This window comes from Perkinsus marinus, assembly GCF_000006405.1.
Source record: "Perkinsus marinus ATCC 50983 genomic scaffold scf_1104296927884, whole genome shotgun sequence".
Taxonomy (NCBI): domain Eukaryota; phylum Perkinsozoa; order Perkinsida; family Perkinsidae; genus Perkinsus; species Perkinsus marinus.
The window spans coordinates 364,586-387,348 of record NW_003217015.1 but is presented as its reverse complement, the minus strand read 5'-3'; the positions used below and the strand labels follow the sequence as shown (position 1 = coordinate 387,348).

Here is a 22,763-nt window from a genome sequence, read left to right as displayed (position 1 = left end):
CTTTTCCACTATTAATGAGGAAAACCATGTGCGCAAGGGCGTGAGGCAACTCCCAGACTAAAGGATCCATCTCACCCCGACAGCCCCGCTTGGGCTCGATATCGATGCAACGTTCAAGGGGGAGTCAGGAAGCGCTAGGAAGACTACCATCGCTGAAACAGAACATGTTTGAGTTGATCGAGCATTGCCGTGAACTCACAAAACATGCACATAAGCGTCCAGAAGATATTCTCAAACTCGTTGCTACTGTGCAATGCATTGGTATCCGATCCACAATACCTAACAAGCCAACTCATCCTTATACCAAGAGGGTGATAATGACAGGGTGAATTCACATACAGGAATCAACAAGCTGTTCTCAAGGACTCACCACATGAGGCAGACGAATATAGTGATGGCACCCATGGTCACGAATGGGCGCATTATAAGTGAGTACAGTGTAGAGCCAAGGAAGCTCGTGAGCATCATCGCCAATACAAGCCATAGGAACTTGGTTCGCCAACTCAAAGATGACAAGCTGTGCTCCTCATTCCGGTAGGTCACGGCCATCATGCAGATGAACCTGTGGTGTGGTATGAATAAAAAAAGAACTCAGCACGACCAATAGCAGCGCCCTGGACCCTGTGTCCCCAACACAAGCTTGTCAAGTGATGTAGCGAACACGCAGCAAACTCCAGCCCACGAGGTCACAACGCCCAAGTTTGTGTAAGGCAAGCGAAGACGGTAGAACGCAGTTGGGGGTGAATAGCAGTACATCGAGGAATAGTACAGAGCTCTGATATAGCGTGGATATCAACAGTACTAAGAACAGCAGTAGGAGCAGGGACAGAAACTCTTCCAGAAATGATGATGGAATGCAGCCTTGCGCCAGTCTACCCAGCAGTTCAAGACTGAACATCATCCCAACCATCGATAACAAACGTCTGCTGCGATATTCCACCAGCCGGCTGAGGGGTGACTTGACAAACAGGACACGTACAAAACGGGGCGCGAAATGTGATAAACCCGAAACAGCCAAGACGCGCTGTCGGTAACTAATGGGAACCAGTGGCTGACCGAGGCAATTTAACCTCAATTGACAAGAACGTAGACGGAGCTGCTTCACATAGGGAAGCCAGAGTAGTTTACAAAAGGCAACAAAGCGACTCCCACTCCCCACAACGAGCACAGGTACACCAAGTAATGTATTCAATACTTTGGAACAACAGTACTAGAGCACGGTAAATAGTATTATAACCACCTCATTGGTTGGGGTCAACCACAGCAAACCCTCAACGAGGGACGGGAGGAACATGACCATACTGTGACCAACACTATGAGGATACATCTACTACAAGGACACTGCCAGGAAACAAAGAGATACAATCGTGCAATATATTATTCATACTAGACTGGATTAGAAGGCCTACTAGTAAAATATGCATGTGCCAGTCTAGACGAGAGCTCTGTCACCACACTATGCAGCCTGTCACCATCCCACGATGTGAATATCTTATCGTCCAAAACTCTCTCGCCTCTCGAACCCCACTTGTCCCATAGAGAGTCCACTGAGGACAACAGTAAAGTATGCTTGTTTTTCAACTCCTGTCGCTCCTGCTTGGTGAAGATGTGCTCCTCCTGGTCAAGCTGCATCTTCCTATCAAAATCAGTGATGACCAACAGCACAGAAAGCGGCTTCGCATCCTCAACCAAATGCTGCCTCTGCCGTTGCCATTGCCTCAGTCGCAATTCTAGCATCCTCAAATCGTCCTCCTAAAACAGGTCATGCTCACACAGACAGAGCAGTTGCCAGTAGACCTACGATGCGTTCATCGTCTCGAACTTCCACTTCACTGCTAGAGCCTCCATCCCGTTGTTGCTGATCAGAGCCCCGAGCCCTATTATGGTGACCCCAGAAACCAAAGCAGCCACCGCACTCTACCCCTTCCACTGCACTCACTCGGCACATCCCAAGATCGACCCCAGACATGTCCGAGGACCCTACCCCAGCTGCTGCTGCTGATGAAGAGGGCGTAGACGATGATGCCCCTCCCTGTTGCGCCCCACAAGGGGAGTCCGGCATCCAAGGACCCGAGCCAGAGGGAGGCAAGTCAGCCGCCAAGACGAAGATAAGACAAGTATTGATAGCTGCTGAGAAGCTCGTCAACCTTGGTATGGTTGCTGAGTATTTGTGGGATACCTTTGAAAAGAAAAACGATGACAAAAGCTAGTGGTCTAAACTATGCAGGCGATTGAAAAAGCGATACTCATCCTCGCACGTAGACCCAAGATCACAGCAGTTAACATCAACAATTCTGATTGAAAAAGAGACAAATACCCTCCTGACGAAGGACTAAGGTCTACAGGTATACCACTACTGATCGAATTCGCATGCATACAGCGTGGCGGACATATTGTAAAGTGCGTAGAGTGCGAACAATGTGAGTTCGTAGACGCGTGGTATGGCGTTTGGTAACCGCCTTTATAATTACTACCGATTCAAAGGCAATCCTACTGATGACAGTCGTTGAGCTCGAGAAGCCCCTTCGTAGGTCCAAGGAAGCCGTCCCTCTATCCTGCACACTGAGGGTGCTCTCACTGGTCACCGAACGAGCCAAGCCCGCCACACTCGGACTAGCCACACCACTAGAGCTGACCGAGGCGTTGTGGGCCAATGGCCCTGAACTACCACATGCCATCACCACCGACTGCTGCTGCTGCTGAGCTGAGCTAGCTGATGCCGAGTGGGATAAAGCGCAATAGCACCTGGTATGGGACTATTACACTATACCACACCATCTACACTTCTCTACTTTTTCATATCAGTTCTAGTATTCCTCCTGGTACAAGCACAGTTCGTTGCAGCCGCGCTATTGTCACTACTCGAGTGCTCATGCTTAGGACTATCCTCTTCGTCCTCCTCCGTCCCTCTGCTGTGGGCAACAGCCATCGCCTCGTGACTTGTACACACCATATCAGCGATCCTACGACTGTACAAGGCACGAGATACGAGTACCATCGTGTGGCGATACTTTATAGCTGGGAGGTCCTCAGGGACCTACCCCACCAAATGAACACCAAACGAGCTTGCCCATACTACCACTGTCAAAGCACTCTTCATAGGCGTGGCTTCCGTCCCTCCTCCTCCTCCTACTACCACTATGGGCACTTCCAACGATGATGAGGATGATGATGAAGTAGAGGCGGACGGAATCGTCGGTGACAGTTGCGTCATCACTCGCCGTTCCGGTGCCATAGATCAGTGACTTACAAAAGACACTACTAATCATCATCATTATATTCAGCTCACTACAACCCAAGACTACGCATTGAGACAGCTCTCTCTAGACATGCTCATGAGCTGACACCTCCCTATTCGAACGAACCATTTCCCCCAACATACAGACCAACCTCTCCAACGTCTCGGGTGACGAGGAAGGAGACCGCCGTTCATCAGCCCTGTTGCTTCTGCCAGTAGTCGCAGACATCTCGACAGAGACTCGGTCGCCTGCGAACTGATATTAACTGCGACAAAACCACCACCTAGCCCTACCAACACTGTCCGATGTACGGACATCCCCAATATCATCATCACCAGCCATACTACCCTACGTTGACCTGCTGCCTGATGATATGCCTTTTACTACCGGCCTCTCTTCATGTAGAGTTCTCTGCCGCGACGAGTCGCTCAGTCCCCGGAGCTCCACCATCTAAGAGAGACCACAGCATAGGAGTACCTTATGAAGGGATCTGAGACCTCTTCCTCTCGCTGTTTCAGTTTCGATTCGACTCGGCGAAGGTCTAGGGTAACCTACGAGAGTGTTCAAGCCAATAATGAACGCCATCCGGTACCTCCTCGCAACGCCCTTTCCATCTCTCAACCTCGCCTAAGGCTTCTTGTAGAGCCATTCTAAGGAATGCCATCTCCCCTGTTTTGGCCTACACCAACAACTATAGTATTACACAGTTCCTACTAGCGATGTAATACCCTCTGCTCGGCATCCCATCGTAGAGCATCCCGGGCGATGGGACGTCCTGTTGAGGATCTCTCTGATGCTGCACTTGGAGACTTTCGTGATTCGCTCTGAAGGGCTTAAACGATCAGAGAGAACCAAGTAGGTATTCATTGAAAAACGTTCATCCTGCTTTAGTCGAGAGTTGGTAGATAAACGGTGGTGAGTACGAGGCGATACGGACTATCGAACGATATCAGCATGATGATGATCGTACACTAATTGAGAACTTGTCGGTAGATGTATAACCCGTCACTAGTTCTAACTCCTGATTTATGAAAGCTCCAATAGTGCGATATATGGAAAAGTAACATATCCGAACCCTGGTTGGAGGAACGATGTCGAACTACTACTACTACACCAACAAGCTCAATGATATACATCCCCGACGATTACCCAGCATCCTCTATTACATTATCCCCTTCTCGCCAAATACGTGGAGACGACAAGGCAGTTACCTCCGGTTTAAAAGTATGCTCCTCCGTCAAGACACCTGTAACAGGCATATCATCTCTCACTCCTCATCACCCGTATACCCTGTGCTTGTTCAGCCCTTTTATTCCGTGCAGTCTGTATCATGCTCTTTCTCTTGCTAGCCCATTTCAACGCCTGCTCTTCGTTAAACCTCGCCATGGCTTTCGATTGCATGCTCGATCGCGGGGTCAACGGAGAAGGTGATGATTGAAGACCCTCATCAGCATAGTACATTTGAACACTCCAGTGACAATATATGTAATTCTAGTGTGCACCTTAAACGCTTGAGTTTTGCTATAATCTTCTTCTCTATTCGCACAATCAGCGTCACATTCCACTTGATTCGTGTCGATGAGAGTTGACTGGCATTTCAAAGCAGTTCTAATCAATTATCCGCAGCGACCTGAGTCTGCTCATGTACAGTCGTCGCGGGAAGTTAAGTATAGAAAGAACCACTCGTGCCAACTCAATACGGATTGTTACATCTCAATACGACTTTTTATTCCTTCATCGTAGCTCAGTTCGTAGAGCAGCTGGCTTGCATCCGAAGGATCCAGGTTCAATTCAAGGTTAGCGAAACTCGTATTTTTGCGATGACTACTGTAGAAGAGCCACTACGCATGAACAGTCATGTACGTTCTCAGATTACGAGACTTCCGCTGTGCAAAACTTCACCAGTAATTCAACTCTCCTTGTGCCAAAAACTACCGATCATCGAATCGGTGATAGTAGCTGCATCCGCTAACGGTTGTGCCACTGGAAACAACAATGAACACGTGGGCGACATCAACATCGAAGCCGCTCTGTTACGCAATCCCTTCCGGTCGAAGGGAGTCTCTCATGCCAAATTCCGCTTCCTGTCCCGCCAACCCTCTCCTCTGACTCATGTCCCTTCAAAGGCGGATCCAAGATGCGAATCGATGAACACAAAACAGCAGCATTGAAATGCAGTATTCATCTACATGTAGTCAAGTTATCACGGGTGGTAGCCCATCTGCATCTTGATAGACGTATTACCAATGTTCAACACATCGTTGTTGAATAAAGGGTGTTCCAAATTAGAGCCAGCAGGGAGGCATATCTGCTAAGCTCAGGTTTGTGGGGGAAGTGAGCGCGGATAACAAGCCACCACTACACCAAAGCCGAGTGCCACGAGAGAAGCGGGAACATGAAATCCACCGAAAAAGGAGATTTCAATATCCAAAAGATGAGTTGTCCGCCCTATGTACTCACCGCAGTTCCTGTTCCTCCGAGGTCAGTGAGATACCATCGATTATGCGAATGAGATGGATCTGCGCAGAAGTGTAGTATCGAGAGCAAGTCAAACACGCAGGTTTTGCACGAACTATGCCCAGCGAGCACTTTGATCCTCCTTTCACATAGTGTCTTCCTCTCGTTCGAAACATATGTTGCGTAGATGTTAGCTTATATTGCGTAAAAGAGTTGGATTACTAAGTTAACGTGGGCTATGCAACAAGTGACAGCTGTGGGGTTCGAACCCACGCCCTTTCGGACTGGCGCCTTAAGCCAGCGCCTTAGACCACTCGGCCAAACTGTCGATATTTACACATGAATTATCCATGAGGAGATGGAGCCTATGAGGCCACGAGTCCCTCCATTGACACCGTACCATCTATCGAATTGGAACTTCCGGGAACAATTTGGCAATGGAAGCTCGATACGGTCCTATCGGCATGGATAACCAACGAATTACTCCGGCTCCGACCTATCGTTATGTTGTTCAAACCATTTCGCGAGTACCTACTATGACACTCCCAGGCAGACTAAGCTGGAATAAGATCACGGTATCATGCGCAATACTACGAACCTAACCTGATTTTCGTAATGGATTCACCATAATCCATCTCAGCCGGCAGACACGAATCATCCGGGGTCTCCAAGACTGCTTCCGCTGGCATGTGGAGAAGCAGGCATTCTGCAGCGAGAAGTCCACAGCTCTCATGCAATATGACCAGACCCAACCGCATACTCACCGGAGTCCGCTCGAATTATGCGACATTCTGTCGTCTCATTGCCGAGTTTGAGACACATGCCCGCCTTGAGTGGCAGCTCGGCGAGCGGAGGGATCTGGACCCAAGTAGCGGACGACACACTGAGGGGTTCGCTGAAGCAAGTAGAAAGGAGCTCCCTAGTGGATGCACACGTCAGAGGACGGGCAGCTACATTTACATCGTTGGAGCCAGCATCGACTGTGTGTTCTCATCCCGCTGCCAGCGTAGTATCGCATGGTTCCGACTAACGCAGCGGTCCGTGAGCACTATGTCATTAGAAGGAGCTCGCCCGATGGTGAGGGACAACGAGCTGCGGGAGAGGGAGCCATCCGTGATGCTCACACTAGAACTGGACCGTCGAGATCGCGCGCTCGAGAGACTGTACCCTTGAGAGGGAACGGCCTTCTCAACCAAGTAAGCTGCTCCTGAATCGCCCTTGTTCGTTACTGCCAGTGTGAGGTAAGCATGCGATACTTGTGACCGAGAACCGAGACGCTAAGGTAGCGAGAGTTTTTAACAAGCGGGTCGCGCGGACTCTCGAAAAGAGACGACTCCCCACTGGAGCTTACCAAAGTATTCCGTCCCTCGTAGTCGGCAAGCTCGAGAGAGCTAAGGTGGCGGACTAAACTCGCGGTCTCCGGACAACGTAATAGAGGTAGTCGGAGTACATCAACACTCTAAGATGGAACACCGAGGGCGAGCACCCATCACCACGGCAGTCACACCTGGTCACGGGGTAGCTCAGCTGCTCCCACGAATTTAGCATCCACTACGATGTAGTACAGTTTCTGAAAGGCTTCATAGAAGGAACAGTCCCCACCTATACCACATCTCACTCGAGAGACGTCAGTGAGCCCATCCTCTGGGGGCAACGAGGGGATGCCCGTGAAGGCGTCTGGTGGTAGCATTCGAATGACTACCTCCGCCATACTAGGAAGTAGAGCTGGATGAGGTCCACCTCCCACAGGTCCTTCTCCTTAACCGCTACGCGCTCCCGACAACTCGCTATCATCTACGTGAGCACTCGTGCTAAGGTAATTTCGGGCGAGCGCTTTTTTAAATCACGCAAGGCTGATCAGGCCGGAGCGCAAGATAGCATCGCAAAGGTACCTGAAGCACCGATTTCGATGGCCGTCACTAATCTCCTTCGATCCCTGTTCGGGCCGGCTAACATATCCAACGCTGAGGAGAAGGAGGTCAAGTTGCAGGATGTGAGCCCAGAGGACTACCCGACCCCTCAGAAGTACCTCGAGGGTGCCCCCATTCCAAGCTGGTACCATCATAGCAGCTCTATTGCTGCAGCTCCCTATCACCGAAATTAGGTACTCCTTCCAGAGTAACTTGGTAGGGGATATGGACTTGAAACCAGGTATGGCCCGCATGCTAGAGGTCGACAAGAGGCTTACTGTTCCTACACGGACCCACATAAGATTTCTAGTAGGCCCACGTAGACCCTGACCCTTGACCCTATCCCCGCCCTCAGATCACAGGAGCTGACGTTATTCATTCATGGTCAGTACCATCGCTGGGCATCAAATGTGATGCTACACCCGGCCGGTTGGTGAAGGTGGGTTACCCTTTCCCTCGGCCCTGAGGTAACCATCAGATCAACACCTTCATACAGCGTGAAGGCGTCTTCTATGGTCAGTGTTCGGAGCTCTGTGGGACCCTACATGCGTAAGCCGCTACCACGATACAGTCACGTCCATCGAAGGGCTTAGGTTCATGCCCATCGTGGTCGAGGCGGTTAGTCCGGAGGCTTTCGCTGCTCATGCTAAGAAGTGGTATAAGGACTAGTCTAGGGGGAGAGGGGTAGGAGTTGACACCATTATAACCATCATCATCCCTTTTATATTACTAACACTCCGAGGCTAGCAGCCTGGAGATACCGTACCGGGCCGATATCATGTTTGCTCTACTATGGCGGCTTTGGTGTTGCTGAGTACGTCAATGAGGATAGGGAACATGGCTGTCGTCGTCAACCGCTCTCAAGCGATGCTCAATGCTTGCTTGGTTGACCCGTTTATACGAGCTTCTTTATAGAGAAGGCTCGGTCTCATTCAGAGTCGGGCTTCGAAAGCAGTCCGACGAGCCCAGATAGGGCTCATGGACCTAGGGAATGCGGAAGCTCAGGAGGCCTCCTTGAACCTGGTACGTTTGCTGTGGGCGGCCACTGGTCCGACTGTGCTGGTCTGTCTAATTGGTGTTAGTGAGTGCCAACAGGCAGTGTAGCAGAGAAGAGCGACGTGGAGGCTCAGGTGAGGCCCCTTACTAGGAGGAGGGAGGTGGGTTGATGGTCTGTGGAAGGACTACTTCTCCTACGACAGAAGGGGGCTGTGAGAGTAGCTGTGGGGTCACCTTTTGGTTACAGTGGCTCAGGTCAGTATGCTCATTGGGCCGTGCACTCCCGAGCAGGGGGCCACTTCCAAAGACAGAGTGAGTGATGTGGGGGATGGCAGGGGAGGAGGACGAGGAGGAACAGCGGGACCCTCGGAAAACGAGGGCATGGGATGAGTACACGCCAATGATGGATAGAACAAGAGGAGGAATCACATCGTGACATGCCATGTCTCTGAACCTAGCTCGCCTTGAGAGGGAGTGTGGGGGAGGCTGTGCGTAGGGGGCTGCTGGCGCTGTAAGGCCCATAGAGCATGATTCCTTATCATAGTGGTCTTATATAATTCTGCTTTGGGTTCCCTTATCACTAACTTTATCGAGGTCAGTTCCCCTCTCCGTCGCGAACATTGTTGTGTATACTATGTTATTGTCTCCTCCTCCTCCCCCTCCGTCGTCTCGTCCCCAAACCTTCGTCCTGCACAACTCAGCCTCGATGATGCAGCTACATCCATTCGGGCCTCCCTTGAAGCCCTTTGGGAGTGTCCCACCGCCCACTGTACGGCCAGTCAGCTACCGGCCCCCTCCTGGTGAGTGATGGACAGTATAGGTGGGCAGTCTAACGTTTCTTTACGGTGCGTATAACGTAAGCACTTTACGGTTGGTGCTGAACTGCTTTTTTAGAATTGTGCCGGAAACATTCGCTCTAATGCACTCCACGATCATTTTTTGTGGCTCGGATTCGACCGAACCGCTGAGAGAGTAACATTTGGTTTCGCATTCACCACTCGTCTCCTTTGTAAATTCCGTCCGTCTTACTCCCAGGCTGGCCCGGAACTGCCAAGCCGGCCTTGTCTACGGATGCGCATTCACATGAAATTGATTTATGTAGCTTCCTGTTTATATCAATCCTCGTTTTGTCCTCTGCATATCCGTAGGACCCGTTACGGCGCCGTAATTTTACGGTACGGTAAGCGTAATCGTAAAAGTGAGCCGTAGCGACCCGTAACGTAATTCTGCCCATCTATAGTGGACAGGGCAGCTCAGATGTTGACTATGCATGCTAGTTGTCTCAGTGAGAGAGGCCGCAAGGGTTGGAGGCCCAACATTGCCGGTAGCGGGACGAGCCGCTGTAGGACCTTACGTTAAGGGCTCGGCTGGGGAGGTGTACGAGCTAATCGAGCAGCTGCAGTCTGCTTTGTTTGGGGGTGTCTATAGGGTAGGATGGGTGGCAGGGGAGGGGTATCGAGGGAATCGACCTCAGGCTAGGGGCTTGAAGTCTGGCAGGGACTATGCAGTTAAAGTACTGCACAAGAGGGAGCTTGCCAAGATGCAGAGGGAGGCTAGGGTGGGACCTCGAGGGCCCCCTGGAGTAGGCTGATCCCCTCTTAGGGTCATCGAAATGTCGAGTTGTGTGAGATGCCGCTGTCGGAGGTGACATATGCGTCTAAGATGAGGGGTAATCATTATATCCTTGAGCTGCTGGACCACTCGGAAGATGACCATTGCCATTACCTGGCGTCACCCTTGGCACGAGGTAGCGGGGCCGGGGTTGTGTATATGAGTTGGTGTCGCTGCTCACAGGAGGGGATCTGTTGGAGGCACTGAAGGAGATCTCGAATGCTACCGAGAGTGGGTTCCAGGAGAAGATAGTGAAGTGTGTGGTGGCGGAGGCGGCCCAAGGCATAGCCCATCTACATAGGTAGTGTGGGGCTGCTGCACTGGTAGTCGAATTCCCTATCAGCCACGGTCTGGCCCTACAGGATGTGTCACTGGAGAACATGCTACTGTTTGTTGAGCCAGAATCAGGCAACTATACTGTTAAGGTGGGCGATGGTGGTGCTGGTCGTAGCGTGCCCTAGTTTTGGTCTAGATATGTGACCCAGGGCAGGCCACTGAGTTCACCGTAGACAAGCATGGAAGGGAAGAACCAATACACTTCAAGTGGGGTCCATGGGAGCCTTTGTGGCATTGTATTGTACGATGGCTTTCCCCCTAGAGGCCTCCTAGGGAAGTCTTTCCGGCCCCCTGAGCTCTACTCCAGAAGGGATTACATCGCCACAGCTGTTGACTCGTGGTGCCTCGGCTGGAGTAGGGAGGGTGGGCTGAGGGAGAGGGGAGTGTTGATGGCCCTCAAGGTATATTCTACCTTCTCACTGCCAGAAGCCTCTTCCAGACGGCGGACCCTCATAGTGGGGATAAGGACTGGATCGCCTTCTCCACTGGGGTAGGGGTTTAGCAGTATGCAGAGATTGCTCACTACACGGACTTAGGACGTGGAACAGCTCTTTAGGAGGAAGGGCGCCCGACACCTTTCTCGACAGGCCAAGGATTTGATACTCAAGTAGGGTCGGGCCTGGTTGAGGCTGTACGGCTACGCTCAGCTCGTCAGGCTCATGCAGCTCGATCCTCGGCAACGGTTGAGTGTGGATCGTGTATTGGACCATCCTTGGTTCGTGGACAAGCCTAGCCCAGGTCGATGGCCAGCACCCAGTCATCTCGTCATTGAGGAGCGGGAGATGCTTGCCAAGGTAGTGAGCATCACCTCCCTAGTGCCACCAGTGTGCTCAGATACGTGCTCGGCTGGGCACGGCCAGTAGAGGGGCCAGTACGAATGTTCCTAGCGACAGTGGCACAGTGGTGGAAGCATCGGCTGAGACGGTTCGTGAGAGGACGGGTTCCACTACCTCGACCACTACAGAGTCCCAGAGGACATCTCTACGTGGACCCCGTCTTGAGTCCATTGATAGTGTTAACCGGACCAGTATAGGATCTTCTAGGAGGTGATGTGAGGTCTACCATGTGTACGGTAAGGCCGCCTCTTCATAGGTCAGCGAAGCAGGTGTCGGGGGCTCACAGGATGGACTCCAGGCCGAGCATGGCCAGCGTGAGGAGCGTAGGGTTGGTCGTACCCTCTCCTGCCTCTACCCCATTCTATAGAATTCCCGACTGGCATCTTCTGCCACCCATTGGCCGATCGCTCACGACGTGAACGAGGGTGACAGGAACATCGCCGATACACGACATCCGTCAGCGGCGAGGATAGTCGGCAGTAGATGTCGTAAGGCTCTACTGCTTATTCCTATGATTCGGTTGCTTAGCTGTCAACTCCCCATTGTATGGATCCACTCCATGCTTCGTGTCACCACGATCACCTCGACTCGCAGATGTGAGGGGACTGGATGGCGATGGGGAGTAGTCACCTTCTTGTCCTCGCCAGGCGATTGCTTTGAACGCCTATCACACTCGTCTATCTCGGAGCCCTTCCCCTCCCCCGCAGAGAGTGCCCTTCTCATCAATACCAAAATGGACGACTGTGGTCGATACCATGAACGTAGTAGTAGTAGTAGTAGTAGTAGTAGTAGTAGTAGTAGTAGTAGTAGGCGAGATATACTATAGCTGACGCTTTGTTAGGCTCGAGCTCGATCGCCCTCCCCACGCCTGTTACCGTCACCTTCAGTACATCATCAACAACAACAGTCTGGTCGTGTGAACTCTAATACGATAGCTTACTCCCCAGATGCTACTGGCCGCACTGTTCACTATCGTGTCACATCGGGCGGCCAGTCACCCATTCTAGTGGGGAGTGGCTCTGCTGCTCTTCGTAGCAGATCGCCCAGCTTTATGTCTATCCAGGGCAGCCCTATGGAGCAGAGATGGCCGAGCCCTATGCCGGGGCCAGGGAGGACGGCACTGTCCCCTCCGGTCTTGGGCAGAGGGCTGAGGCTGAGTAGTCGTGGTTGAGAGGCGTACTATTATATATAAATCCAACTCGAAAACTCGTATATCGCTGATCAAATGCAGTGTAATCAACTCCCATGCATGCGTCATCCTCGAGTACACAGTACTTCACTAAATTGCAGTACTCTGTTGTGTTGACAGCGAGAATGTAAACTTCTATCTCTTTGTGGAGCATGGTCAAAGAGTGGCATGTGTATAGCTGAGTTGGAGAGCTTGCCGAAACCGATACTACTAGAGAAACTTCGGCGGTTATTTTATAGACCTCGGATTTCAGCGCATAGTTGTCCGTGTACTTGGATGTATACTGAGATGGGCTGAGAACACATAGTTAGCATCGAGCACCCACGGTGTGGATAGTATCGAGGTTTGGTGGACTGGGGAGTAGCTATGCTATGCTGAGCGAATATTCCCCATAGGTTGAGAAAGGTGCTAAAGCCAGGATATACAGCATAGCCATATGGGGGGCAATGATGATTACAGCTGGCTCGGAAGCGGGGCTAAGGGGATGGGCTGGCCGTTGGCGGGACGGAATGGAATTGGCCATCTCACCTGAGATTGTAGCATCGATTGCTTCATGTGGAATGTGGAGCATCGCGTACCGTAGACAACTTTGTATACGTGAGAAGGAATATCGTGGCGACGCTCGTCCCCAAGAGTGTTTGGAGTCAACAAATATTGAGTAGCAGTGTTGTGGCCTACGAGAATTGTAGAAGTTGAAAATCTGTATTTTTGTTCGCAAGTTACAACATTTTTCCTGTTATGCCTCTGGATGAACTCCATCTCTACAGAGTCACCTATGGCTCAGAGTTCATCACGACTGAACAACGCTTGTCAGAATACGATAATGGTCATCTGACCCGCGTCATTGAGAAGGAGTGGCCGACGCTTGCCGGCACCAAGTACTCTATTGTATGCTACGATGGAGAGGGGAAGTTTTGTGATATCCTCAACTAACACAATCTCCCACTTTTTGCTAAATTTGCTCGCAAGTTTGATGATATTGGCCGATGTACTTTTTTCATTCTCGATGTGACCATTCTCCCCGAGGGCAGTATCCCAAGCCCTCCTCCTCCTCTTCTTCCACAAGCCGCCTCGGATGCACACCAAGGCATCGTCACAAGCACGCAGATGGTGATGCATCAGAAGGAGCCCCGCTATCGCTATCAAGTGACGTTCAATGGAGAGTGCTTCGTGAGCCCTTCTGTTAATCCTGAGGGCTTATCTCTCGCCGTGGTACTGGAGAAGACAGCGAGCGTGTGGTCGGAGCTCACCGACCGTACAACAGCTATTCTGTGTTACGATAAGGTTGGGAAGTCTTGGAAGGTGACCAAGGAGACGAGCATGATCGGTCTATTCGATTGCTTTGCTGAGGAGATAGTGAGGTCCTCTACTGGGGACACAGTCTTCATCCTCAAGCTGGCAGTTCTGCTCGAAGACACTACTGACCAGGGTAGGACTCCTCTGAGAGTGTCGTCACTGTATGTTTGATCTTTTTGTTTGGGAAAGTGCTAATGTGTTTCTATCTTGTTCTTCACGGTTTCAGGGGTTTCCGAAGATAGTGCAGTTCGTTGTCCAAGCCCCAGTACATCATCGGATGTTGCTGGTACGACATGTAGCATCTCGAGTAAGGTATCAGGGATTGGTATCAGATCACAGTGTTGGGAGCAGCAAAGCCTCGTGGGCCCTCTCCGATTCCTCACCAATGGAAGTAGCTGAGGGATGGCAAGTACCGTTGGGTGGCGCCATCTGTTGGGAAGCTGCTGTTTGACGTGTGAATAGTTCAACGACACTGTCGCAGCTTCTGTCACACGTTCGTTCCGCTGGGAGTTGTGTTTTCATTCAGGAGCGTGAATCACGTCGAGGAAGATTCGTGGCAGATCTTGCAGTATAAGATGATGTGTGAAGACGCTTATTATGTTACCATGGAGTATTAACTACTGAGTAAACAGAGTTTATATAATCCACAAGACAGCGAAGAGTTACCGCTTGTGGATGATAGGCTTCCTCTTCGTTATCAGTGATCATTCCGCACCAATATCGTCCATCATCAGTGAATACCATATTAACTCGTTATGTCGTACCCCATCAGTGAATACCCTATTAACTCGTTATGTCATCAATTCTGCTCTTTCGATGACCGATATTCGTAGCTTGTGTGGATTAATTCAGTTGCTGTAGCTCTGGGGGGTTCATCTCATACACGACCACCCAACTCATGGGTTCCTAGGTAACATGCTACGTTACATGGGTAGTGTTGGATGGCAGTGTGCCATACACGTAGCCCTCTTCAATGTAAGGAGTTCATTGTGTCGATACCTTTAGTACTGTGAACAAGGCAGGAAATGTCCCCTGCAAGGATCATGAAGTGATGGTGGTGTGGGAGCGCACGTAAGCGAGGTAGACCCATCCAAAGGTATCCGGTTCTATCCTTAGTGACGGCATTTCTCTCAGATGAGTCAGAAGCACGACACTTCGCCCAGTGGGGAGTTTGGGCTCCTCCCCTCTACCTCGGTATGCCCCCGATTCCTTCTTGAATCTTCTCTTTTGCCAATCCCCCCATATTGTGATACGCCCCCAAGTCGCTACGAGGGGGGGTTGCTCTTCCCGCCAAGTGAGGAGTCTACACCTACATGCTACGACTAGTATGAGCCTCTTCCTGAGCATGCCTTAGTTTCGGCATTTCATCATGCTAACTTGTCCTTGGTGTTGGTCTATATATGGAGTACGGCCATATGAAGTGAAGTAGGTTCACTAGGGCGTGGTATCATGGATCGTAAGGGTTGTTATAATCCTGCTTCTTTTGGTGCCGTGTTGTATCCTCTAATGTCCTTTCGCGACTCTCCAGAGCCGAGAAGAGTGGATCTAGCCGGTATGTTCGGTTGCCTAGCGGACGCTGGTGATGCTGGAGTGATGGCATTGGAATCGGAGTTGACCACTTGCATGAAAGAGGCGGATGAATGGTAAGCATCGTACCGTATTAGTCTTCGACACCCGGCGTGGCTCAAAGCGTTGGGACATAATATTGAATAGGGTAGCTTTGGAAACGGACGGGAGGTTGTGGAGAAACAACCCATCAAGCAAAGTCGATAGGACTGCTGTCCTAGGGCCGAGTATATGAGGTCCTCTGTGGGGGTTTGGGGAATCCCATGGATGTCGTAACGATTGTTGGATACCTTCCATGAGTTTTTTTCACGTTCTCGTGAGCAGGCAAGTATATAACTCCGTCGTTTATAACGCCCGTCTTCACACCTACCACCCGTCCCCGTCCTCGTGGTGGTGGGGCCCTGTACTATCACTAGCACTCCTTCTATCTCAGTCTAGAGGACATACTTGCTGAAATACCATCATGGCTGGAGAGTAGAGGAGTCCCCATCCCTAGCAAGCCATCGGTTATGACAGCACCCCTCCTACACCATCATAAGGGTACCCTTCACCACCGCTCCACTCATCATCAGCAGCATTTGTTAGAGCCACCTTCGGTGCCACCAGACTCCCTCTGCTGCTCTAGTGTCAATGATGAGAGTGAAGACCTGTCCAAGGGGGTTACCACAGCAGTGCCCTCCGCAACGGTCCCACGCTCTCCCGGGGACAAGCTACTGTAAGGGCGTGTAGATGCAGTAATGAGGCATGGGGATACGTATCCGCCCTTCTCAGGTCGATCGGCAACCACTCAGTATTCAACATCGGGGACCAGTCGTCGGTACTATTTACTACACTGTAGGCGACCCTATTGTGTTCTCTCTAGTGCTCTACTGCTACTGCTGGTCCACACAGCAACGATACGCAGCGATCTCGAGTGAAGGATCTAGCGAGCAAATTCGAGGTGAATAGTGGTGGGCAGTGAGAGAGACATTCTGGAGGGCAGACTACGAAGCATTCGTCCTCCGGTCCTCGGCAGATGACCCGTACCAATACTACAACGTCGATGTCAGCCTCTGTGAAACGGCAGATGCAGAGAGGTGAGCAGTATGGTATCTATCTCGGCTTTCGAATGAATATTCCTGTATACACTCTTCCGTTGTGGATCCTCTACAAGACGGAATGGGGGTCGGTGTTAGCCTTCGGTGGAAGGCTCGTCGCCCTATTGTGTGGAGGAGGGCAGCTATTATTCGAGGCGTTTATTCAACGGATTGCATGATACATCGGGGCATATTACTCATCATCAATATCAACTGTATGTGTGGGGAGGCACCTCTGCACACAGGTTACTTTCCTGATGCGACTCCAGGAGGGGTAGACGACCCTCCAACGCCTGTATGGGCTAAGGGGAGGAAGAGTATAGCCGAGATGATGGAGACTAATGATGACAATGGTCAGTGCTTGTTAGAGGCGATAGGGGCAGAGGGGGTGTTGTCAGTGTCACCTATTGCCGGCCAGAAGGGTGGAGGGATGGACCTAGACGTGCGGAGAGCCGTTGGTAGGTGCTCTCTACCGCTCGGACTGTGGTGTAGGCCCTCCTCAGAGAGTCTACCTAGTGAGTACGAGGTCTCCAAGGTCTTCTCGACCCCTATACCGCCGACAGGGAGCGCACAGAGTGATGGCAGCTGCAACAAACGTGAGCAACAGTTTTGGAATATATAATCGCTTTCCTCAGCTGAGCTCAAGAGGTTCCCCACTGATTATAGAGGCTTACATACGAATTTGTGTGGAAGTGTGCCAACAAGAATTTCTCCAAATTTCCTCTCAGAACTTTCGAGGAAATTCGTAGCAACACATGTACTTGACCATTGACTATGCGAGCATGTTGTACCACACTGTGTGAGAATGACACCATTCGTTTGGGCATCTCGTCGCAGTGAGGAAGTCGGGTATAGCCGTGGAGTCGATCGGCTCCTTCGGCGGGCTTGGTGATATTATACCTAGGGAATTCGTGTCAGCCTCCTCTGAGGATGTGGGGTCTGGACGGCGTGTTCTCCTTTCTACTACTGTGAGCAAGAATACGGCTCAGCATCGGATAACCATAACAGGCGGAAAGGTGCTGCTGCTGCTGTTTATTTCCAAATACCGTCTCGTACCGCACCATTCGCACTTCCTAGGTGAAACGGCTGAGGAGTTTGGACTCCCCACCGAGGCTTGATGACCAGTAGGGAATGCCTGATAATGTGCGGACAGCCAAGCAGCATTTGGTCAGGTATCCAATCTCGGAATACGATGAGGACACTGATGAGCATTCAGAAGATGCGAGACGGAAGGCAACGACGCAATCTGAAATCTTCGCTGTGCGTAGCGTATCTTGTAGCACATCCCCGCATGGTCTTTGGAGTGGAAGTCGATGGTATTGGCCCAATCCAATACCGACCCGGACAGCATCTTTGGTGACAGGATACCAGGGTGTGATATTGGACAGTAAGATGTCTTTCATGTTGGGAAGTGTGCTATTGATGGTATAGGATATTCGGCGACATTGTAGCTTCGGGACAGCTGGACCCGCCCAACACACAATCCTTCAAGTAGGGCCTCGGCGGTAAATGTGCAGTGACTTATCTTAGGGATTACATCCGAATTAATGACAAGACAGGACGACGAGGCAGCACCGGCAATTGGAGATTTGACGAGTTGCTTGATGAAGAGGTTGGCTTACCTCCCTATGGTCACGGCTCGAGGTGCGTGTCAGATATATACTTACAAGCAGAAGATGAAACAAAACATCAAGGCTGGTAGCACGTAACCGACCCCTCCCTCTTTGCTGTACTCTATTGTGGCAGAGAATGTATTTGTGGATTGCTCGCCGGATGCTGAAGTGGACGGTAGCGTCCTCGATGAGGAGTCCAACATCTGCATGCCTTGACCGGAATCATCATCAGTTGAGCTCTGTCAATGGACATATTGGTTTGATAGAAGCTTTAGGTGACGAGAGTACCATATAATGATGGCGTGAAGCTGTCATCTTGTTCAACCGTTCCACTATCATCGATGACTAGTTATCGTCGTATTGTAACATGCACGGTACACGTATCATCATCATCAATATTAAGGGGCTTCTCATCTATACTATGGGACTTTGGTTTATCATGTGCATGCCATGGAGTCTGTGGAGTGTTATTCGATCCACACTGTGGCCCGAGTAATTGCATGGATTGGGATTGCTGTTCATTGCAATACCGATTAGGGTTTAAGCGGAGAGCCCGATTAGACATACAATATCCATCTGAACCATTCAACGTGCATAAGGTTCTCTCGCTACTGCGAAGATGTGATGATTGCACTCAAATATTACGACAGAGTAACAATTAGTGATCACTTTACTATCCAATACACATATCCTATCAATGTATCAAATCATTCTTTCACTGTGGGTCTCTGTATATAGTATACTTCGTAACACAACACACTATGATAATCATGATCAATGCCAACAACGGGTTAATAATAACATCATGCCGTCACTCTTCATGCGGTAATACTTCACTTCCTTCTAATAATTCGTCACTTTCCTTACCTCCACGATGCGTGATGCGCTTGACGCTCGCCTTCGCCTGCTCTTCAGGGGCCCACCAGTCCAGGACAACATAGGCAACAACTGCACCCTAAAGAACAAAGGTCTTACTTCGAGTTTCATCAGCATCAAAACTTGCCAGAAGGACGCAAAAGAGCACAGCAATGGCGATTTTCACGGCACTAGTCCCCTTCTCCTGTGGCTCTGTTGTTGCCACTGTTTCCCCGTCCTCGGGAACCAGTGTTGTTTCTGCTGGTAAAGCCGTTGTAGGCGCTTCTACTGGCGCCGCTGTCTCCGGTGCTTTTGTTGTTGTTGTTGTGGTGGTGGTGGTTGTTGTGGTTGTTGGTGGATCTGTTGGTTTCACTTTCGCCTCCCTTTCTGGTTCCCAATCGAAAGTCGCTTGATCATCGAGCATGCAACTTTTGAGCACCTGTTACCACTCCTTCACCACTTCCCACACATCTCTCCATCCCCTACCGTCACAGTCTCTGATAGCGCCTTCCCTGATATGTCATACACAATATTGGAGGCGGCCGCCATGTGTCCCTCTCCATTACGATAATGTCCATCACCACACCCGTACCTATTAACGAGATAAGCTACTACAATCTACATCAGTCGTACATGATCCGAAGTAGAGCGATGTCATGAGCTGTAAGGAATGCTCGGTTGCCGATAACCTCTCCTGCTGTTTCCCCCAAGACCTGACCACATGAGCGCATTGATGGCTGAGGCCCCTCAGATGGCCCACCTTCCGTGGGATGAGAGTCTCCGGACAGTTCCCTTCTCTAAAACGACCGAACGAATAGTGACATGCTCCCCCATGACTGACACTGGCCACGTCATAGGGCACAGCTGAAGAATGATGTAATTTTGTGGCGCGTGACAGGTTTGTGCCTACTTCGCACTTGTTCCTCCCATACTGTGCCCGTTCCATCGAAGGGCCTGAAAGTCGATCCATGATACCACTACTGGACGGAGTGCCTAGACACTCACTGGAAGTTCATCTTCATCTCCATCCCATTCGGCTGTATCACACCATCGATATTGCTCTCATCGACCTACACGTGAGGACGCCTCCGCGACCCTAGCCGCCGAGAGCTTACCTCAATATACTCCGCCCTGTCCGGTCGTTGGTGCTCATGGGCTACACCCACGACGTGCAGCAATAGGTGGAATGCCGTATTAACGTTGATGCAGCCACGACCTGATGGCGAGGGGCTCTTGCCGATGATCAGGAGTAACATCAGCTCACCGATGTTGATGACATTCTTATGGACGGTCGAGTAGCCAAGAGAGGCGTAGCATCCATTGTCATCAGCACTGATGTTAAGGACTTGACCCCCGGAAGGATTGCCGCTCGTCTTTACGTCCGTGAAGTTGACACATGGTGCCTGCATGGATCAAGATGTCTTGCCTGGGATTCGAACCTGCGCCTCGAATCGGGACTCACTGCCATCGATATGTGTGTCATGGCTTCCTTCACTACTGATTGAACGCAGGGGCTACTGCTCTCATGGAATTGGTACCTTCACACTGTAGTACTGCCGAACCCTAAAGAGTCTCGTGCTCACAAAATCTCCGATGATTTGCCATCAGAGTGAGGCCAGATCTCCCAAGCTGGGGAGTTGCCCTGCAGGAGCGTGTCGGGCACTATCATGTCGCCGTAGCGGTTGGCTGGCAGAGAGGACCTGAGACTTTCCTATGACCGTCGAGGCGATGGGACAGGTGTGGTACTTGGCGAAGGGCTCTGATAGGGTGTGCCCTTTGTATCCCACTCGTAGGATCTCAGCAGAAACATACTGAGGAAGAGAAAAATGGCACATGCCGGGATCGAACCAGAGACCTACCTTCATGGGGCGAGTTACATCGATGTCCAATAGTCGAGCCATCTCAGTCTCATGGAAAGTGCTTTGACTTGCATGAACTGCACTATCGGAAGGTTCTTCTGTTGTGGTAGTATCCGGCGTCTGCATAAAGACACGTTATACGACATACACAGTCCGTAGCCTCACTACCCCAAGCACCAGCGACCGAGAGGAGGAGCCCTTTAGGGCATGCCCCCGCACTGGATAGCCACTGTTCAGTGTGATAAAGACCAAAAGGAAGGCCAGCGGCACCGAGGACTTGGCCGAGATGGAATGACGAGTAATGGCTGAATTAATAATAATGGCTGCGAGAGATGCCTCATACAGCAACCCTAGACACAGGTAGACAACAAAGTGATGATGACCCTTCGAATCTTACAAGTTGGTGACACTCCGTTGACGCCCATAATTTACCAAACCAACAATAACAATGGAATGAAACAACAAATGAGAATATTGATTAAAATCAGCCTATACAGCAGGGCCTATACTCAACCAGATGCCACGACGTGAGCTGGACTGCCCCTAAGGAACGCCTCCACATTGCTGGTGGCGATCTCGAGGCAACGACGACGCGCTTCAGGAGATGTCCTGATAAAAACCAGACTAGTCAACACACCCTTCTTCCTCCTCCTCGTGCTCTCCTACCATGCCATGTGGGGCGTTATGATGCAGTTCTTTGCCCGCAACAAAGGGTTGTCATCGGAGATCGGCTCGTGGGACACGACATCGACGGCAGCAGCTGCCAATTGGCCCGAGCTGAATGATACGTGATATGAAGGGCGGATGGGCAGCAGCAGCTCACTTGAGGGCATCGGCGAGGTCCTGCTCATTGACAAGGGCTCCTCTAGCAGCATTGACCAGGATCGACCCTGGCTGCATTCGATGGAGGAGTGGCCCATTCACGAAGCCATAGTTCTGTGGCGTCAACTTGCAATGGAGCGTTACCAGATCTGACGATGATCGACTCCGAGCAGACAAAGTTCGAACGCCTAGTGGATGTCGAGATATAGTAGTACTTGATTTCTGGAACAACTCTGTGATGTCACTGGCATAAGACAGTTGTGGCAGTTCCTTCCTAGAGTCTGGTGACCAGGCCAAGAACTGGCACCCAAACGGTCGTAAGAGCTCGTATACTCTGATAGGGGATACCCTGCATAGGGAGCATCCAAAATGCTCATGCGCACCTCGTCCCGATGGTCCCAAGGCCTACGATGCCGATAGTGACATCAGGACCCAACTCTAGCATCTCGTGCTTGCGGAACCTGACAACGACTGTCTTTTATCAGGATTCAACGAGATGCAGGCTCACCAGAAGAGGCCTTCCTTACTCCACTCCCCAGCATGGACAGCAGTGTTGTGCACGCCAACACTATTGCATAGCTCTAGTATTAGGGCTACCGTCTGTTGGGCTGTACAGTTGGTGCTGTAGTAAGGGACGTTGGAGACGACTTGGCCCGGCTGGAGGCAGCGAATGTCAATCATGTCATAGCCTGATAATGGTACATGAGCCCACGAAGGGCACTCGACAGCTGACCTGTTGCTATAACGCTGATCATTTTCAATGATGGCAAAGCGCTGAGGACATCACGACCAAGAGGCACCTTGTTGGTGAGGACTATATCGGCGTCCTGGAAGAGTTGGAAAAGGAGTGGTATGAACAATAAATGTTGAATATTACCTTAGCTCTCTCAATAACCTCTTCGGGTGTCTTGGTATCTTCATAGAGGTTCAGATCCCCTAGAGTACTGAGACGTGACCAAGCATCACTAGGCAACTTCAACGTGGCTGCATCGAGAGCCACCATACGAGGGACCATGGACGACGCCGCTGACGTGAGCAATCTTCGTGACCAAGGATTGATAAATGCTTGTGTGAGCATCTTTGAAATACAGCGTTAACTAAT

At 50.9% G+C, this 22,763-nt stretch overlaps 7 protein-coding genes and 1 non-coding gene across 8 annotated transcripts; 4 read left to right on the top strand and 4 right to left on the bottom strand.

The window, feature by feature from the left end:
• Positions 1-683: 683 nt before the first annotated feature.
• Pmar_PMAR010145 (hypothetical protein) lies at positions 684-3,467 on the bottom strand (the record flags this gene model as incomplete). The annotated part of the gene is made up of 6 exons (XM_002788568.1): positions 684-1,752; positions 1,802-2,179; positions 2,475-2,745; positions 2,793-3,037; positions 3,156-3,261; positions 3,391-3,467. 6 exons carry the CDS (start codon positions 3,465-3,467, stop codon positions 1,387-1,389), a joined length of 1,443 nt encoding a protein of 480 aa, XP_002788614.1. The 3' UTR covers positions 684-1,386.
• A 2,477-nt stretch (positions 3,468-5,944) lies between these two features.
• Positions 5,945-6,024, bottom strand: Pmar_PMAR010144. The gene has a single exon. It is a non-coding gene; the product is annotated as a tRNA-Leu (tRNA).
• A 1,581-nt stretch (positions 6,025-7,605) lies between these two features.
• On the top strand, positions 7,606-8,275 carry Pmar_PMAR010143 (cytochrome c oxidase subunit II, putative; the record flags this gene model as incomplete). The annotated part of the gene is made up of 5 exons (XM_002788567.1): positions 7,606-7,751; positions 7,801-7,915; positions 7,962-8,045; positions 8,085-8,155; positions 8,200-8,275. The coding sequence occupies 5 exons, from the start codon at positions 7,606-7,608 to the stop codon at positions 8,273-8,275; spliced, it is 492 nt and encodes a 163-aa protein (XP_002788613.1).
• Positions 8,276-9,214: 939 nt separating this feature from the next.
• Positions 9,215-12,636, top strand: Pmar_PMAR010142 (MAP kinase-interacting serine/threonine-protein kinase, putative). The gene is made up of 17 exons (XM_002788566.1): positions 9,215-9,402; positions 9,889-10,031; positions 10,077-10,160; positions 10,205-10,349; positions 10,397-10,514; positions 10,557-10,638; positions 10,686-10,756; positions 10,812-10,903; positions 10,951-11,039; positions 11,086-11,156; positions 11,205-11,343; positions 11,384-11,595; positions 11,642-11,708; positions 11,753-11,873; positions 11,914-11,981; positions 12,033-12,146; positions 12,227-12,636. Exons 1-17 carry the CDS (start codon positions 9,237-9,239, stop codon positions 12,554-12,556), a joined length of 2,112 nt encoding a protein of 703 aa, XP_002788612.1. The 5' UTR covers positions 9,215-9,236; the 3' UTR covers positions 12,557-12,636.
• A 676-nt stretch (positions 12,637-13,312) lies between these two features.
• Pmar_PMAR010141 (hypothetical protein) lies at positions 13,313-14,945 on the top strand (the record flags this gene model as incomplete). Its single annotated transcript, XM_002788565.1, has 5 exons — positions 13,313-13,452; positions 13,606-14,003; positions 14,097-14,165; positions 14,723-14,780; positions 14,876-14,945. The coding sequence occupies 5 exons, from the start codon at positions 13,313-13,315 to the stop codon at positions 14,943-14,945; spliced, it is 735 nt and encodes a 244-aa protein (XP_002788611.1).
• Positions 14,946-15,376: 431 nt separating this feature from the next.
• Positions 15,377-18,221, top strand: Pmar_PMAR010140 (hypothetical protein; the record flags this gene model as incomplete). Its single annotated transcript, XM_002788564.1, has 10 exons — positions 15,377-15,513; positions 15,870-15,976; positions 16,208-16,270; positions 16,486-16,512; positions 16,758-16,865; positions 16,911-16,954; positions 17,793-17,899; positions 17,944-18,003; positions 18,043-18,124; positions 18,168-18,221. The coding sequence occupies 10 exons, from the start codon at positions 15,377-15,379 to the stop codon at positions 18,219-18,221; spliced, it is 789 nt and encodes a 262-aa protein (XP_002788610.1).
• Positions 18,222-18,936: 715 nt separating this feature from the next.
• On the bottom strand, positions 18,937-20,389 carry Pmar_PMAR010139 (conserved hypothetical protein; the record flags this gene model as incomplete). The annotated part of the gene is made up of 9 exons (XM_002788563.1): positions 18,937-19,080; positions 19,354-19,419; positions 19,467-19,572; positions 19,614-19,693; positions 19,741-19,844; positions 19,891-19,934; positions 19,986-20,050; positions 20,096-20,196; positions 20,245-20,389. The coding sequence occupies 9 exons, from the start codon at positions 20,387-20,389 to the stop codon at positions 18,937-18,939; spliced, it is 855 nt and encodes a 284-aa protein (XP_002788609.1).
• Positions 20,390-21,326: 937 nt separating this feature from the next.
• Pmar_PMAR010138 (Glycerate dehydrogenase, putative) lies at positions 21,327-22,753 on the bottom strand. Its single transcript, XM_002788562.1, has 8 exons — positions 22,539-22,753; positions 22,395-22,488; positions 22,170-22,350; positions 22,045-22,122; positions 21,877-21,995; positions 21,663-21,810; positions 21,506-21,616; positions 21,327-21,448 (listed from the first exon to the last, which is right to left on the bottom strand). The coding sequence occupies exons 1-8, from the start codon at positions 22,737-22,739 to the stop codon at positions 21,349-21,351; spliced, it is 1,032 nt and encodes a 343-aa protein (XP_002788608.1). The 5' UTR covers positions 22,740-22,753; the 3' UTR covers positions 21,327-21,348.
• Positions 22,754-22,763: the final 10 nt, after the last annotated feature.